This window comes from Miniopterus natalensis, chromosome 2, assembly GCF_054644295.1.
Source record: "Miniopterus natalensis isolate mMinNat1 chromosome 2, mMinNat1.hap1, whole genome shotgun sequence".
Taxonomy (NCBI): domain Eukaryota; kingdom Metazoa; phylum Chordata; class Mammalia; order Chiroptera; family Miniopteridae; genus Miniopterus; species Miniopterus natalensis.
The window spans coordinates 181348462-181364852 of NC_142082.1; the positions used below are offsets into that span (position 1 = coordinate 181348462).

General features: G+C 56.0%; 1 protein-coding gene across 1 annotated transcript in view; it reads left to right on the top strand.

Moving 5' to 3' along the window:
• The window catches only part of CACNA1I (calcium voltage-gated channel subunit alpha1 I), an 80422-nt gene that overhangs the window by 6661 nt on the left and 57370 nt on the right, over window positions 1-16391 (top strand). Inside the window, exons 2-3 of the mRNA XM_087814005.1 lie at window positions 11997-12108; window positions 12858-12991. Coding sequence (XP_087670131.1) covers window positions 11997-12108; window positions 12858-12991 — 246 coding nt within the window. The remainder of the gene's footprint in view (window positions 1-11996; window positions 12109-12857; window positions 12992-16391) is intronic.

Sequence of the window (16391 nt, forward strand, 5' to 3'; positions counted from 1 at the left end):
GTGAGTAGGAGTTTCCAGGAGACCAGTGGAGGAATGGCAGAGGGAATCGTGTAGAGAACAGAGAGGAGTTTGGTGTGGCTGGAACAGTGTGAGACAAGCTGGATATCAGGGTGTGGATGCCAGGTTAGAGGGTGCACTTGATCGTGTGGGCACTGGGGAGCCATTGATGGGTGTCCAGCAGGGTGGGGTGTGGGGAAATTCATTTACTGGAATGGTTGCTCCTAGAGCGGAATGGAGGCTGCTTGAGGGAGAGAGACTGAGGTCTGGAGGCCAGGCAGGAGGCTCCTGCAACAGATACTGATTGATGATTGATCAATCCATTCATTCATCCAAAAAGTGTTGATTGAAGCCAGCTATGTGTTGGACACTGTTCTAGATTTGAGTGGAAACAGCCTGGTCAAGGGCTCTGAGCTGAGCTGGGGTCATCAGGGTCTCTGATGACAGCCTGGAGTGTGCGCTGAGTATGGAAGGACATTTGTTGTCCAGATTCTGGAAGGCAAAGGGAGTACTGCACTGGGGAGGCAGAACACTGGCGTTCACTAAGGACCTACTATGCACTGGGTGCAGTTCATGTTGGCTCTAGAGACTGCCTACTGGACAGATGAGGCCCGGAGAGGTGAAGCGCTTGTCCAGGCCACCGAGCCTGGCGGTCACTGAGTGGGGCTTGGCCAGGGCCCTGGCCCACGCAGCCCCCGAGCCCCCGAGGCCTTCCAGGAGGTCTTGTTGTAATTGATAGAGAGCCGAGAATTAGGAAGAGGGCTGGCTGGCTAATGAGTTCACCCCTCCTGGGGCATTTAAAGCATGATTGGATTTTTACGCGTCCATCGAGCCTGGGCTTTGGCTTCTGTGTGAGAAGCCAGTTTTGACCCACCACTGCCCTCAGACTGCCTCCCTGTCCTGTTGGGAGAAAACGGCTGCATTTGTGTCCCTCGGAGAGAAATCAATATGTCTTTTTAGTCGGCCAGAATGTCTTCCTGCTCACCCCTCTCCAGCTCTCCTGTGGGACCGCTTTCCACTTCCTTCCTCATCCGCCCTGTGGAGCTCTGCTCTGCTCCTCTCATCTCCCTCTTCTCTCCCCAAGTTCAAATCCTGACGCTGGTGCTCACTGCTGTGTGATACCGAGCAAACAACTTAGCCTCTCTGGGCACCAGTTTCCATCTAGATTGGAAAGCAGGAGAAAGCTTGGCTAACTGTGAGGTGCTGTGTGAGTGTTTAGGGTACTGGGCTGGGGGGCTGGAGAGGGCTGGGGTGGAGGCGGATGGAGCAGTGTGCCCACTGCTGTGACTGGCTTCTCCAGGAGTGCGGTAGGGACAGCTCCCATCCACCCATCCATTTACCCACCCACCCACTTATCCATCCATCCATCCATCCATCCATCCATCCATCCATCCATCCACCCACTTATCCATCCATCCATCCATCCATCCATCCATCCATCCATCCATCCATCCATCCATCCATCCACCCACCCATCCATCTATCTTTTTAGCTCTTCTCCATTCATCCGCCCACCCACCCCATCCATCTACCCAACCCTTACATTCATGCATTCATCCACCCACCTTCCCAACCATCTAGCCAAGAACACTAATATAAAGGCCTTGAATGCCAAACAAAGGAGTTTGGAAACTCTCTGGGAGGCATGGAGAGCCACAGAAACCTTTTGGTTTTGGAGGAGCCCTCTGGCTGCTGAGTGGAGGATGTATCATAGGAGGCAAGGGTGGAGAAGGAAGCTGTTGAGACTCGTGAGTGAGAGAGTGCCACCTGCCTGGGTGGACAGAGAAGAGAGACTTAGGTGCTGAAACGGGTAGGTCTCTGAGATGGATGTGGGGACGAGGGAGAAAGAGTTATAGTCTGGACGACTCCCGGGAATGGTGATGGCTGGGGGTTTCTTCATGTGGGTGGGAAGCTCAGGGGGAAAATTTGGTGTCTGGGGAGAATATGACATACCCATTTTGGACATGATGAATTTGAGGTTCCTAGGGCTGTCCCAGGGCAGTGTCTGGGAAGCCTGCTGTTCAGCAGTGAGTAAGCCTGGGGCTGGGACAGGCTTGGGACTGGTCAGCCCAGGGACAGTCGTTGGGAGTGGGTGTGGGGTCAGGGACAGGAGAGGGGAGACTGGGCGCTGGGGAGCCTGAGAAGGCCCAGCATTTAAAAAGGACGGAGCTTACAAAGTAGGAGGAGGACCTGCCCAGGGCCATGTCGCGTCCCTGGGGTCCAAGGGGGAGAGTTTCTAGAACAGGGTCTTAAGTTGAGGTTCGTGAACTTGGATGGGGACAGGTTGCATGTTTCTTTCAGTGACTTCTGACTGAAATTTGGCCTTTCTTTCTGTCGCGAATGGAGGTAACAAACCACAGTGGGCTCAGTGGCAGTGCCTGTGACTGTCACCAGTAGCAGTCGCTGATATTTCCGTGTCGCATCCTGGCTGTTGCAGAGCTCTCCCAGTGTCGCCCGCAGTCGTCACTGCTTCGCAGCTGCACAGCATCAGACACACCGCTGGCTCTGGTTACTCATTGTGTTGACAATGAGGCACGTATAGTTCTCTATCACAAATTTGTTTTTAAAAAAAATATTTTGACAACTGTTTTAACATAACTGGCTCCCTTCCTTTCTACTCCTAAGCATTAAAAAATGTATGTGCTTCAAAACATTACTCTGAGAAGGGACTGTGAACTCCCCCAGGGGGCACAGGAAAGGGTAGGAAGCACTGTTGTGGGTGAGTGGGCGGGGGTGCAGGTGTGTGGGTGGGCCCTGCAGGGGAGTGGTGGGCCCTGCAGGGGAGTGGTGGGCCCTGCAGGTGTGTGGTGGGCCCTGCAGGGGAGTGGTGGGCCCTGCAGGTTTGTGGTGGGCCCTGCAGGTGTGTGGGTGGGCCCTGCAGGTGAGTGGTGGGCCCTGCAGGTGAGTGGTGGGCCCTGCAGGGGAGTGGTGGGCCCTGCAGGGGAGTGGGCAGGCCGTGCCTGCTGGTGGCCTGGTGGGTGAGGAGGGGTGTCACGTGTGGTAGTGTGTGCAGGTGCAGGAAGGGATGCCCACATGAACATGTATCTGTGTGTGGTCGGGGTAGGCAGGGGAGACATGAGGTGGGCGGCAGGCCCTCAGGAGGCCGGGGGAGAATGCCATCACCCTCCATCCAGCCCTCAACCTCTGTCTCCACTGAGCGTGTACTCGTGGTTTCTGGGGGGCAGGGACCATGTCCTCTTCGTTTGGGGTTCCCAGAGCCAGTGTAGGCCTCACCCAGTGAGGGGGTGCTGAATAAGTGACTACAGAGCGGTGCAAGGTGAAAAGGAGAGGAGGGGGTGCAGGGTGGGAAGGACGCTGCAAAGCCCTCCAGTGCAGAAACCCCTCCCTAGCCCTCCTGATGCCGCCAAGTGGCAGTGATCTCCCTCCTTGCTGAGGCTGCAGGGCCCCTCTCTGCTCCAGGTAGGGCTCGGGGCACAGGAGAGGATGGAGAGCTCTGCCCTTGGAGAGCACAGCGGGGTTCGGGTGAGAGGCCAGGACAGTCCACACTCAGTTCGTAGCTGCTCTAAGCGGGGGATGTCCAAGGTTCTGTGGGGCCCAGAGGAGGCGTCTACAAGCCCTGCCTAGGACTCCAGGGGCTTCCCTGCAGGCACATCTTCTTTGTGGGCGGTGGGCTCCTGAGACTGGCTCAGCCCGCAGGCAGTGGGACTCTGGCCCATCCTGAAGCGGTGGCGTTTGGAGCGTCTCCCTGGCTGGAGCTTCCTTCCCAGGGACCATCCACCCTGGGCTTTCTTCCCTGCTGGCAGCCCCTGTTCCGCCGCCATCACCTCCCCCATGCCGGCTGTCCGCACCAGGCACTGTGGCCTGTTGGACATCTGGGAATCAGAGGCTTTGGCCAAATTCAATGAGCTCTCAAATTATGGGGACTCCAAGAAATGGGCTTGGGGGCAGGGACAAGGAAGGAAGGGAAAGCTCACTCCCTTGTCCCCTCCCCCTGAGAGGTCTCAGCCCACGAGGCTCCATGGCTTAAAAGCAGAGCCGGTCAGCCTGGGCGGGGCTGTGTGGCGTGAGGGGAGCTCCTCGGTGCTGGAGGCATGTAAGTGGAGAGAGGCTTGGGACTGTGTGCCCTGCAGGTCTGTCCACTATGTGAAGCAACTCTCCCAGCTCACCGCTGTGTCACCTTGGGCAAGTCCTGCTGTCTCCGGACCTTCATTTTCATATCTGTAAAATGGGTATGATAACAGCTGCCATGCCTGTCTCCCAAGGCCTGTGACTGTCACAAATCCTTAAACACATGGGCGGCGGTGTGGGGTTCAAATCTCGGCTCTGTCCCTCACTAGCTGCGGCCTTGCGCAAGCTCGTGAAGCAGGGATGGCACCCCTCCCTTGCAGCATTGCGGTGAAGGGCCTGTGACAGCGGGCACCCCAGCAGGTGCTTGTGTTTTTTTAATTGTCGCATTGTTCTTGTTCCTTATAGCAGCTGCGCTTCATTATTTTCTGTTGCACTTTTTATTGAGGTCAAACCTGCATGCAGTAGAGCTCTCAAATCTTAACGTCCAGCTCACGGCATCTTCCCATATAAATACGCTCCTGCTACCCCAGACCCAGAAGAACGTCTCCAGCCCCAGAAGCTCCCTCCCCTCCAGCCCCTGATGGAAACTTCCCTAAGTTACCACTGTAAAACCTTCATGTAGGTTAACTCTGCCTGATTTTTCACTTTATTATTATTTTTTAAAGATTTTTTATTCATTTTGAGAGAGAGAGAAAGGGAGAGGGGAGGGAAAGGGAGAGAGAGAGAGGGAGGGAGGGAGAGGGAAGCATCGATGTAAGAGCGGAACATCGATTGGCTGCCTCCTGCAGGCCCCCTACGGGGAATTGAACCCGTAACCCTGGGCATGTGCCCTCACTAGGAATTAAACCAGCAACCTTTTGGTGAACAGGATGACGCCCAGCCAACTGAGTCACACAGGCCAGGGCCTGAGTTTTCGCTTTAGATGCTTGGGTTCATACACTCTTTGTTCTTGGACTCCATCCATGCTGTTGCACATCTTGGTAGTTTAGTCTTTTTCATTGCTGTGTAGCATTCCATTCAATGGATGGGCCCCAAGGTTTCTCAGCCTTGACGCTGTTGACATTTGGGGCTGGATAATTCTTTGTGGGGGGCTGTTCTGTGTATTGGGGATCAAAATCATCCCCAGTTAAAATCTGGCCTGAATCGTCCTCCTTTGGTGGTCCCTGTTGGTGGCACTTGAGGTGTTCCCTGGATGGGGCTGTTAACATGTGCCTTTCGGTGGACTTATGTCGGTGTTTCTCTGGGGTGTGGACCTAGGAGTGGCACCGCTAGATCCTAGCATGGGCCTCTGTTTTGCTTTAATAGATGCTGCCAAGAAGCTGTCCAGTGGTCATTGCTCATAAAGATAAGTTGACTGAATGAACGCATGAATGAATGAGTGGATTTCCTCTTTAAAGCCCAGGGCCTGGAGCATAGTTGACATTCAGAACGGTAGCCATTGTTACTATAGAGCAGGCTCTATGGCCTCACATGCGGGGCCCTGGACAGAGACACACTCGGGGCCCCTGCAGGGCAGGAGTAATCGGCTCATCTCAGAACACGGATACAGGGTTTGTGGACCCGGCCTCAGAGGAGCACAGAGCGGGACCAAGAACCAAAGTCTGGAACCGCAGGCCCCAGCCTGTGAAGGCCCAAGGACTGAGCTCCCATCCTTGGAGCCACTGGGGACCAACGGGAGCGGTTCCCATATAGAGGCTGGCCCAGCCTCCCTGCTTCCCTGGGCCAGAAGGGTGCGGCCCCCAGACTCCTTTCTCTGCTTGATTTATTTAGACAACTGAGGCCCACCCTGGGAAATGGATTAAATTTCGGATTTGACAAAAATAAAAACAAACTTGATCGCCCCAGCCAAACCCAGCACTCTCACCCCCACCCACCCTTCTAGAGCCCCCCAGGTACAGAAACCATGACTGGCAGCTGGGCCTGCAGGATGAGGGTGGTGGTTGTCATGGTAACTGTCTAGGCCTCTGGCTCCGGTTTCTGGAGAGGAGACTGTCCTGAGGGGCCTGCTTGGGTGTCAGGGCCTGCCCCTCCACTTGGTCACTCTTCTCTCTGGGAGGTGGCAGGTTTGCGGGGACCCCTGGCATGGTGCCTTCAATGGTGATGCTGTCCCCCCAGTTCACATCCCAGCCTTCTAGAGACTCAGCGGCCCGGACATGGGGTGGACTTATGGTTCTGACCCAGCTCAGCTTCTTACTGGGGGCCTTGAGCCAGCACCCCTCCCACTCTCTCCTGCAGACACGTCCTTCCTTGCCAGCCTCAGCAGGGGTGGAATATCCGCCTTCTTGACCCCACGAGGCACCAACAGATGGGCTGATGCTGAGCTCACTGCCGACCCAGGCCTACTCGGGAGGAGACAGTGTGGGCGAGAAGGGAAACGTGAGTGACTACTCCACTGAGCACACCCCAGTTCAGGGTCCCTCACATTCCAGGCCCTGTGCCGGGGGTCCACGGAGCACGTGGCTGAGAATGTGGGATTTGAAGTCAGCAAGAGGCAGGATCAAATCCTGCCCCTGCTGTATGAACCTGGGCGGCTGTGTGTGACTCGGGCCCTGGAACCAGCTCTCTGTGTCTCAGTTTCCTTATCTGTAAAGTGGGGGTAACAGTAGTACCTGCCAGTTTTAGGTACTGCTTACGTTCTGGGGTGACTCTCTGCATTGCCAGGCCTGAACAGGTCAAGTTTTTTGAAAGGCTGTGAGTGAAGATTCAGCTGCTGTGAGGCAGATGCCCACCTAAGAGGCTGGGATAGTGTCTTTTATTTCTACTCAAACTCATGTTAAGTAATTAGCAGACAACACCAGAGCGGGGTTCTCAGTCCTCTGCTGGTGAGGTTTAGTTTTGTTTTCCCCCCAAATGCCAAAGAACGAGAGACCCCAGGCCCTGGTACAGGAGAGGTTGGCAAGAGAGGGGCTACCTCTGCTACACAGCACATGTGGCTACGGGGCCCTGGGTTCCAGGCCTCTGGGCTCCCTGCCTCATGTGCTTGCTGTGAGGTTTAAATGAGATAATACACACAGTTTTTTTTAAAAAGAATATTTTGAAAATATGTTTTTATTGAATTTTAGAGAGAGACGAAGGGAAACGGATAGAGAGATAGAAATATCGATGAGAGAGAAACATCAATCGGCTGCCTCCTGCAGGCCCCTTACTGGGGATTGAGCCCGCAACCCAGGCATGTGCCCTGACCTGGAATCAAACCCATGGCCTCTTGGTTCCTGGGTTGACGCTCAACCACTGAGCCATATCAGCCAGGCACTATGTGCAGTTTGATTAGAGAGCTCCTTGACAAACAAACACTCAAGAACGCTTGAGAAATGTTTGCCATTGTCGCCACTTTCGCCGTGGTTAATCCTGTGCCGTGCACACAGCGGGCACTCAGTACATGCTCACCGATTCACTGCGGGCTCCTGGCCCCAGTTGTGGGGACCTGAGAACTGTGGGCAGAGTGGGTGTGGGGTGAAGGCCTTGGCCACAGGCGGGGGCTGGCTGGAGGTGGGGCTGAGCCGGGGCCGTGGGTGGGGCGGGGGTTCAGAGCAGCCCCAAGGACGGACGCTTTGCTTGTTTTTCTCCCCCAAGCCGGGTGGGTTTTGGGGATTGAATGGATTGCTATTGATGTGCCTTCCCATCTGTGTTCCTCAAAGGCACCTGTACTGCCTGTCAGGGATCTCATCAGCTTCAAATGGGCAAATGTGGCCATGCCGAGCAGACGGTACACACGCGGAGCCTGCACATTTAGGGAAATGCGGGGTTACAGTGGGTTGGAGGTTCAGCCTGGCTCAGGGGCCCCCGTGGGGGTGGGAGGGAGTCTGTTGTCTGAAGGCCCCTTCGCTTCAGGCTCACCGTGTCTCTCAGATGGCTCTCTGCCCTCAGTTTCCCATCTGTGCAATGGGTGACTGGACCAGATGCTCTGTGAAGACCTCGGTGGGGTTGTTATGTGACAAGGTCACCCCGACAGAAGTGAGAGTCTGAGCGATGAAGTAGGCAAGGTGGCAGGGTCTCACCTGCATGGCCTCCGGTGCCAGGTGGGGCTTTGAGCCTTGCTGTGAGAGACAGTGGGGAGTCGCTGAAGACCCCCTGCTCTCATGTGGCTGGCACTCAAGCCCCTACCTTCCCTGTCACCCAGAAATCCTGTGCTGCCCTCTTGGGGCATCTGTCCTCCCTCAAATTATCCCAGAACACCAGAGCTTGCTCTCCAAGAGTTCTCCAGTGACTAATGGTGGGAACATTAGGAGTTGGGCCAGGCCATGGAGTCCATCAGCCGGGAGACCTAGACTCCCTGTGACAGTCTCCTTGCCCCACTATGTGATCTGGTTCAACTTCAAGGAGTGCTGGTGCCTTTGATCCCCCAGCCGGTGGGGAGCATGTCAGGAACTGTGGCGGCGATGCCAGCTCTGGCCTGACTTCTGAGCCTCACAGGCTCTTGGAAAGGGCCCAGGCCCTGCCATCTGGGATTTCCCCGAGCGCCTCAGGGCAGAGCCGAGACTGCCCGTCTCTGAACGTCTGCAGCTGAGCAATCTAGAGGTGAAAACCGATCCATCTGGCCCCTTGGGGGACGCAGTGCCCTGGGCAAGCTGGGCGAGCCACAGAGGCAGTGCCACGTAGCCACTTCGGGCACCACCGAGTCAGACCCCTTGGGCTGCTCACTGACTGTTTGACCTTGGGCAAGTCAGTCCAGCTTTCCAGGCCTGTTTCCTCATCTGTCCCCAGCAGGCTGTGGGGAGAACTAGGGCCACATCCCCAGGGGCCTGGCACGCAGTAGTTGGGGTTACTGCCAAGTTCATTACTGTGATAGCAGCTAGACCAGGTGAGTAGGGAGCACTTCCAGCAAGGAGGCTGAACTACCACCTTGTGAGTGGGGACAGGTGCTTCAAGGGAAGCTTTAAGAAGAGGTGACAAGTGAACTGGGCTGTGAAGGATGGTTTGGAGTTTGCCTGGGAGAGATGCTTGGGGACAGCAAGAAGTTCAGTGCATGCCCGGGCCAGAGGGAGGTGAGGTCGGAGGAATTCACTAAGATCGGAGTCTAGGAGGCCTTGGGTGTCAAGCTAAGGAGGGCGGTGGGAGCCATGAAAGGGTTTTGAACAGGGGAGAGGCGTACTCAGAGTAGTTCAGGCACATTAATCTGGCAGGGGCAGAATAGTGTGGGGACAAGAAAAACAGCCCCTGGTTTGGTTCCAGCTCTGCCTCTTCCCAGCTGGTGACCTTGGGCAAATCATGTTCCCCTTTTTGTCTCAATTTCCTCATTTGTAAACAGGACTTAAAATAGTCCCGAGAGGATTAGACACTTGCAAAGTGCTCTGATAGTGGTGGGCGCACAGTGTGCCTGGTTATTGTGCGGGGCACATCGGAAGGGCAGGGAGCTGCTGGGAGCTGCAGGGAGGCTGTGCAGGGTCCAGGTGAGAGCCCCTAAGGGTAGGCTGGAGAAGACTCTGGAGGGAGAGTGGTCACAGGCAGGGACAGGCCATGCTTCACAGAGGAGAGCACTGGCCTTGGAGTCCAGCAGGCCTGTGTGAATCTCAGCTCTGGTACCTCCCAGCTGTGTGATGCAGGGGAAGCCCCTAGGTTCTCTGAGCCTCAGTTTTTCTCATCTGTGAAATGGGCCTGCTGCCCTCCACTGCTCAGGGTCCTGATGAGGAAGAAGTGGGGCTGCCAGGCTCCTGGGAGAGCCCTGTTAAGTGCATTTTGAACTTGAAACTGGCAGGAAGGGCAGAGGGAGCAGAGGAGGAGGAGACTGGAAGGCAAGAAAGCACGACAGGCAGGGGGGAAAACTAGGGGGATGGGGGACGTTCACTGGTAATTAGAACGTTTGAACTTCAAAAAAGTTAATTAATGATGAAGCTGCTGCTGGAGCCCATGCTCAGGCTAGAAGGGGGCCCCCCCGGCAGTGACTGAAATTAATTACAGGCTGTGGCGGGAGAATGGCAGCAGGGCTGGAGAGGGGGTGGGCAGGAAGGAGCAGGGCTGGGGCAAGGAGGGTCTGAAGGGGAGGTGAAGGGAAGGCGGTATCCCAAGGTGAGCCAGGGCCCAGGGATGGGAGGGAGGCTGTTGCCAGGGAAACCAGGTCAGTCTCCCGTCAGGCAAGAGGTGCTCAGCACCCTGTGAGTGGGATCTGGCTGAGGGTCTGGTGGTGTTGAGCTTAGAGCAAGGCTGTGAAATTGAGGAGCGAGGGTTTTCGTTTGGAGACACTCAAGAGTCACTGGCTGTCAGGGTGGGCAGGGCCCAGAGAGATTTGCTTGTTCATGCAACAGACGTTTACCAGATGCCTGTCACTGTCAGAGCTGTGAATGCAAAACCCCTGTCTCCTTGGAATGTAGGATCTAGCTATGGATAAAGGCAAGGAGCATGTCACCAGGACAACTTCATGGCATAAGTGCTCAGAGACCATAAAACTGGGAGAGGGTGGTGGTCGGGGTGGGAGAGGGTGACCATTGCAGGGGGAGAGATTGGGTAGGGACTTCTCAGAGGAGGTGACAATGAAGCTAAAGGGTCAGAAAGGGCAGTTCTTGAAGGTCTTGGGAAGAGTCTTCCAGGTAGAAGGTACAGCAGGTGCAAAGGCCCTGGGGTGAAGTGTGCTTAATGCACCTGAGAGCCAGGGTGAGGGTAGGAGGGAGATGAGATGGTGAGGGGTGGTAGGTAGGGCCTTGCAGACTGCAGCGAGGGCTCTGAAGTTTATGCTGACAGAGACAGGGAGCCATGCCAGGGTTTTGAGCACAGGAGGGAGGTGATCAGGCTACTGTTTTCAACAGTTCAGAGCAGGCCATGTGGGGCCCGTGAGGAGGCTCCTGGTCCTCCAGTGGGGAATTCCGGAGTTTTAGAGAAGGGGAGGGGTTTGCCCGAGGCCTCAGACCCCATCAGTGCTGGGACTGGAGTTCAGATGCAGGCCCCTGGTTTATTGCTTTCATAGAATATGAGGAGCTGTCCACCCTTTCCCTGTGGCTCAGATTCTGGGGGCAGGAACGGGGTTGGGTGGGCAGTGGGTGATGAGTTCTATCAGAACCTCTCCTCTTAAAGGTGGGGAACCTACTTAAGTCCATTTTACCTCAGGCCGCCCTCTTTAGAATGAGACACAGATTTTCTGAGGCCCCTCCCAGCTGACCCTTGGTTCTGGGATTAGGTGGATTAAGTGGTGGGACTGGACCACAGTTGGCCGTGTTCTAAGACTGGGCAGGAGCTGCCAGGAGGGAAGGGAAAGAGGAGGGTTTTAATGAGAGCAGCCTGGCAGGAAAAAAGGGGAGGGCCCACTCATTCTGATTTTAAACATGTGCCCAGAGGCCCTGCCCAAGGCTGGGCTCAGAGATGGTCTCTACACTCCTTGGCCACAAGAGACTTCCCGCCTGGGTAGCCTGAGGAGGCTGGGACCTACCTCACTTGGTGCAGGGGCTGGGGAAGGCCTAGGTACAGGCACCTTGGAGCCTGGAGATGAGTTCTAACCCAGCCACAGGTGAGGAGAAAGGGACAGGGGTGTCCAGTCAATCGCGGCCACACTGGACCAGCCTTCTGTGGGCTCCAGATCCAGGCCTCGGGCAGAGATGGAGGGGGCATGGGTGAGGGGAAGGGAGAAGTGGTCAGGGGAGGGAGGCAGGGACAGGGAGAGGGAGGTGGTCAGAGGTGGAGAGGCTCGGATAGTCCCGAGATGGCCTGCCAGCCAGGCCTGTGGGGGCCTCTCTCTTCCTGGGCCCCAAGGGAACTCTCAGGCTGGGGCAAGGAGGTGGGGTGGGGTCCCAGCAGGTGGTGGCTTGGTGGGGTTTGGGTTCTCTGGTGGGTTCTACATGAGTGGCCATGTCTGTTGTGATGAGGGTAGGGCTGGCTCCAAGGTCTTTGGAGAACTGAGCATTGGCCCATCCAGGGAAGGAACCTGGAGAAGGGAAGAAACAGGAATAGGGGTATGCCGGGGGTGGGGGGGGCATTTCGTTCCAGGGTGCCCTGTGCCGTCATGGCCACCGTTCCCACTGTTTTGTCCTTGACTCTGTGTGCACATGGTTCGAGTGTGTCAGCATGCTGGTGATCTTGCTAAACTGCGTGACACTTGGCATGTACCAGCCCTGCGACGACATGGACTGCCTGTCAGAGCGCTGCAAGATCCTGCAGGTGAGGCCGGCCTGCCCTCCCCGTCCACCCCCGACGGCCCGCCCACCCGTCCCCACCCTGCCCCACCTACCCGCAGTGCCCTGCTCACCTCCCCCAGGAGCCCGCCCACAGCCAGGCACAGCCGAGCCGTGCCCGCCCCTGCCTGCCCTGGCTACACTGGCCGTCTTCTTCGCGCCCAGGCGGTTTTGCCCTTTCTCCACGACCTTCGTCTCCGGGCCTCTGCCCTAGTCCAGGCCCCCATCTTCTCCCACTTCCTCCTCCTGGTCTACTCAGTGTGCAGTGACCCCAACATTCCTCTGCAGAAGCCTCCCTTCGCTCCCCGGTGCTCTTGGAGTAAAGTCAAGCTCCGTAATTGGTTCTCGATGCCCTTTATGAGCGGGCCCAGTATCCCTTCTGTACCCTCCTGTTCTCATCTCCTGAGGTCCCAGGTGGGGCTAACCTCTCGCACCTGCCATGACCCTGTGCAGTGCATGTGCGCCGCAGTGCAGGGGTTCAGGTTACACCCATGTTACAAGTGTGGAAACATTCATTTCCCTGGGAAAGAGACCCTCCCGGGAGGAACTGCCCCCAACCTCCTGTGTTTCCACAGGGCTCAGGGGTTCCCAAGCAACCCAGGGCCTCAGAATCCCCTGGGGTACTTGGATCTAGACCCCTGGCCCATCCCAAGCCTGCAGAGTCAGAATCTCTGGAGTGGGTCTTGCTCTGGAGCCTCCCACTCCCTCACTTCTCGCCTTCCTCTTGCCCTGCAGGTCTTCGATGATTTCATCTTCATCTTCTTTGCCATGGAGATGGTGCTCAAGATGGTAGCGCTGGGCATTTTTGGCAAGAAGTGCTACCTTGGGGACACATGGAACCGACTGGATTTTTTCATTGTCATGGCTGGGTAAGTACTGCCCCAGGCAGGTCTGAGCCTCTGGTGTTTGCCAGACCTAATTTCAATAACCCGTGGACATCCTTGTGACAATGACGGAGCTGCATGGTAATGTAGGAACTGACATGCCTTCCTCCCCTCTCCGGTACTCGTGAGTCCTCCTGCACTGTCAGCTGATATTCGGCCTGCTTTCCACTAATTAACTGCTTGACCCTGAGCGAGACTTTGGTTTCCTTATCTGTAAAATGGAAATAATAATAGTAGCGACCTCAAAACGAGCGCCCAATAAATGTTAGCTGCTAGCATTACTGTCACCCCAGGCCACTCAGCAAGTCAGAGGTAAGCCGGATTCAAGCGCTGTCTGACTCCAAACTATGATTGTTTCTACCAAGACACAAGCTACAGCCAAAGAGAGGCCAGGGCACGACTTAGCTCATCGGAGAGCCTGTGTCTTGCTCTGCTCGGGGCCTCGTTCCTGCTTTCCTGGGTCCAGCCAGGCTGGCGGCTCATTCACGCTCGCATCCAACAACCAGGGCTTGAATGAGCTCCTGAGCGTCAGCACTGTCGGGCTGCGGAGGGGGCAGGCCATGGAGGACAGCAAACCGGACAGAGGCCTTGTCCTTGCCAGCTGCCGTCTGCGGAGAGGCATCCAGTGCCACATGGGTGAACGCGTCACACGCACAGACGAGGGCTCTGGGCAAGGCGTCAGGGTTTTCTGAGGGCATCTCGCTCCAGGGTCGGGGGCTTGAGGACTTCCCTGAGGAAGTGACGCACAGAGCTGGAGGACGAGCTGGCGCTAGCCCTGCCCAGCAATGGGGCGATAGGGCAGAGGTGACCAGGGGAGAGAAGGCTGGAGGCCTGCGAGTGTGGTTCACGTGTGTGGATGTGAGGGCGTGTGCGTGCAGTGTGCGTGTGTGATGCCACCGGGAAGGGGCAGGGAGGGCAGACAGGCCCGCGCTGGGAGGGAGTCGTTACACTCAGTCTGCGAAATTCCGCAGGTAAGCTCTGAAGTGAGATGACATGGCCACTGGTGTTGGACCTCTCTGAGCAGCCTTTCCAAGAACCGTATTCGATGTCGCAGCCCCGCTGTCGACAGTCATGTAGGCCTAAGTAGGAGTCATGCTGGGTTCGTGTGGTTTCCTGGGACCCACGCCACCCCTTTGGCGAGTTCCTCTTTCCCATTCGGGTTTGGCTGGAGGCTGGCATTAAGTCACGTGTGTGTGTGTGTGTGTGTGTGTGTTAAAGAAAAGGTATTTGGATGGTGTCATTTTCCAGTCCTGCCTCTCCTTTGATCTTTGTGAGTGAAGGACAGTTTGTCGCATTGTTCTGGAGTCATAATTCTGTCCCTCAGACGGCACACAGCATGTTCAGCTCACCGCGGAGCGTTGCAGGGAGTCGGGCACAGGGCTGGCTCTTGCTTGGGAGGCAGCTGCTTTCCTCTTGCTGGAGGCTTCTAGGGCTTTCTCCCTACCTTCGGAACTCAGACATTTCACCAGAGTGGGTCATGGGGAAAAGGCTCCCCGTGGGGCCTCTTAGAACTCGAGGTGAGGGAAAAGCTCTCTTATTTTCTCTTTGGTCATTGCCCTTTCTTCTCTGGTCTCCTGCAATTCCCATTAAAGGGGTGCTGCCCTCCTTTGCCTGCCCTCCACACCGTGGCCCTTCTCCCGCGCAGATTTCACCCGTGCGGGAGGGGACCCCGGCTCCCGAATCGCTGGCCGCGCTCCTTGCTCACTCCCGCCTCGTCAGCGGGCTCACTGCCTCCGTCTTGCACTGCTCTCCTCGCGTCCTGCTCCCTCCAAGGTCGCTTCTCCTTCTGGGCTTCTCATCTTCCGGAGCAGCTTGGGCCTGTCCTTGTTTTCTGGATGCCATATTCCCCCGAATCTCCTTGCAGATCCTGATTTAGACTCCTTAGACGTCCTTTCCTGATCCCAAAGTCAAAGCATGATTTCCAAAAAGTTTTATGAGATGACCCTCACACCCGTGTTAGAAGGAAGATGTATCATGGGTCTGTTTGGCTCAGTCCTGGGGAGCCAGCAGGAGGGTACCCCGCAGGGTGAGCAAGAGCCAGGGAGAGAGAATGCGGGGCGAGAGCGCAGGTTAGAATCAGGGCTCGTTAGCAAGCCTCAGGGTCGTAAAGCCGTAACCTTTGGAGTTATCGCTTCTGTTGGGAAGAAATCACTAATAAAAATCTACAAGTTAATACGTAAATTCACAGCAGCCAGACCTTTAATTAACAGTAAACGGTGAATCACACATATATTCCCCTAATGAATTCAGCCTCAGAGGAGTCTGTTAATGAATGCTCCAAAACCACATTGCGTATGAGAAATGCTATCCCCCCTTTGCCTCATTCCAAATTTTAGGAGAATTTTTCTTAACTCCTGTTTCGAGGAAGTAATTTGTTTTGCTGGCTCCACTCGCTGTCTCCCATGAGCATCCCCACCCTGCCCTTTTGACTTCAAGAGTCTTCTCTATTGCTTAGTGATCCCCCCCCCCACCCTGTGTCTGCTCACATTATAAATTAAGACCCAAGCTGAGCAGAGGGAGGAGCCGGCCGGCCTCAGCATTGTGCTGAGGCCTCTGTCAAATATCTTTTCTTGGTCCTCAGGTGGGGTCCACAGGCCACCATCCTGCTGGGGTTGAGGGAGAGCTGGGCGCAGGCAGGGTTGCATAGGGTCCCAGGCTTGGTTTAATGCCCTGCTGTCCCCATGTAAAAATTCTTTATACATTTTGAACAGGGGCCCTGCATTTTGATTTAGCGCTGGGCCCCACAGATTATGTAGCTGGTCCTGGCTGGGGCAGGCATAATGAAGACCCGTGTGTGGAATGCTGTGGATTTAGGTGACTCAGACCCACCCGTCCTCCAGGTCCTCTCCATCCTTTGTGCATGAGTGAAGAAGCAGGATGGGAACCCGCAACCCCGGGCTCCAGAGTCCAGCCCCCCAGTTCTGCTCCCACTCAAGACCTGTCCCCAGAGCTGCCCCCTCATCCCCCGCGTCCCAGCCAGGCTCGCTGCTATAAATGTTCTGTTTCCTGAGTAACAGGCCTGACATCCAAAGGTTGTTTTCTTCCTTCCTGCTCCTCCCCATTCCCAAATTACTGTCTCCTCCTTCAAGCTGTGGAGAAGACAGAAACTCCACACTGGAAGGTCCCTTAGAGGTCAGAACCTTCACCTTCGCATCCAGCCCGGCCCCTGCTTCCATGCTGCCGCTGAGGGAGCTTTCCCCCGAGGCAGCCGATCCCAAACTGGGACAGCCTGGTATGTTAGAAAGTTCTTTTGTTCACTGAGCTCAGCTTTGTCTTTCTGTAGCTCCCGCCTGATGGAACCATTCATTCACGTGTTCATCACAAAATCAGCACTTACTGAGCATCTACTACATACCAGGCCCTGTGCTGGGCAGTGCGGACAAGA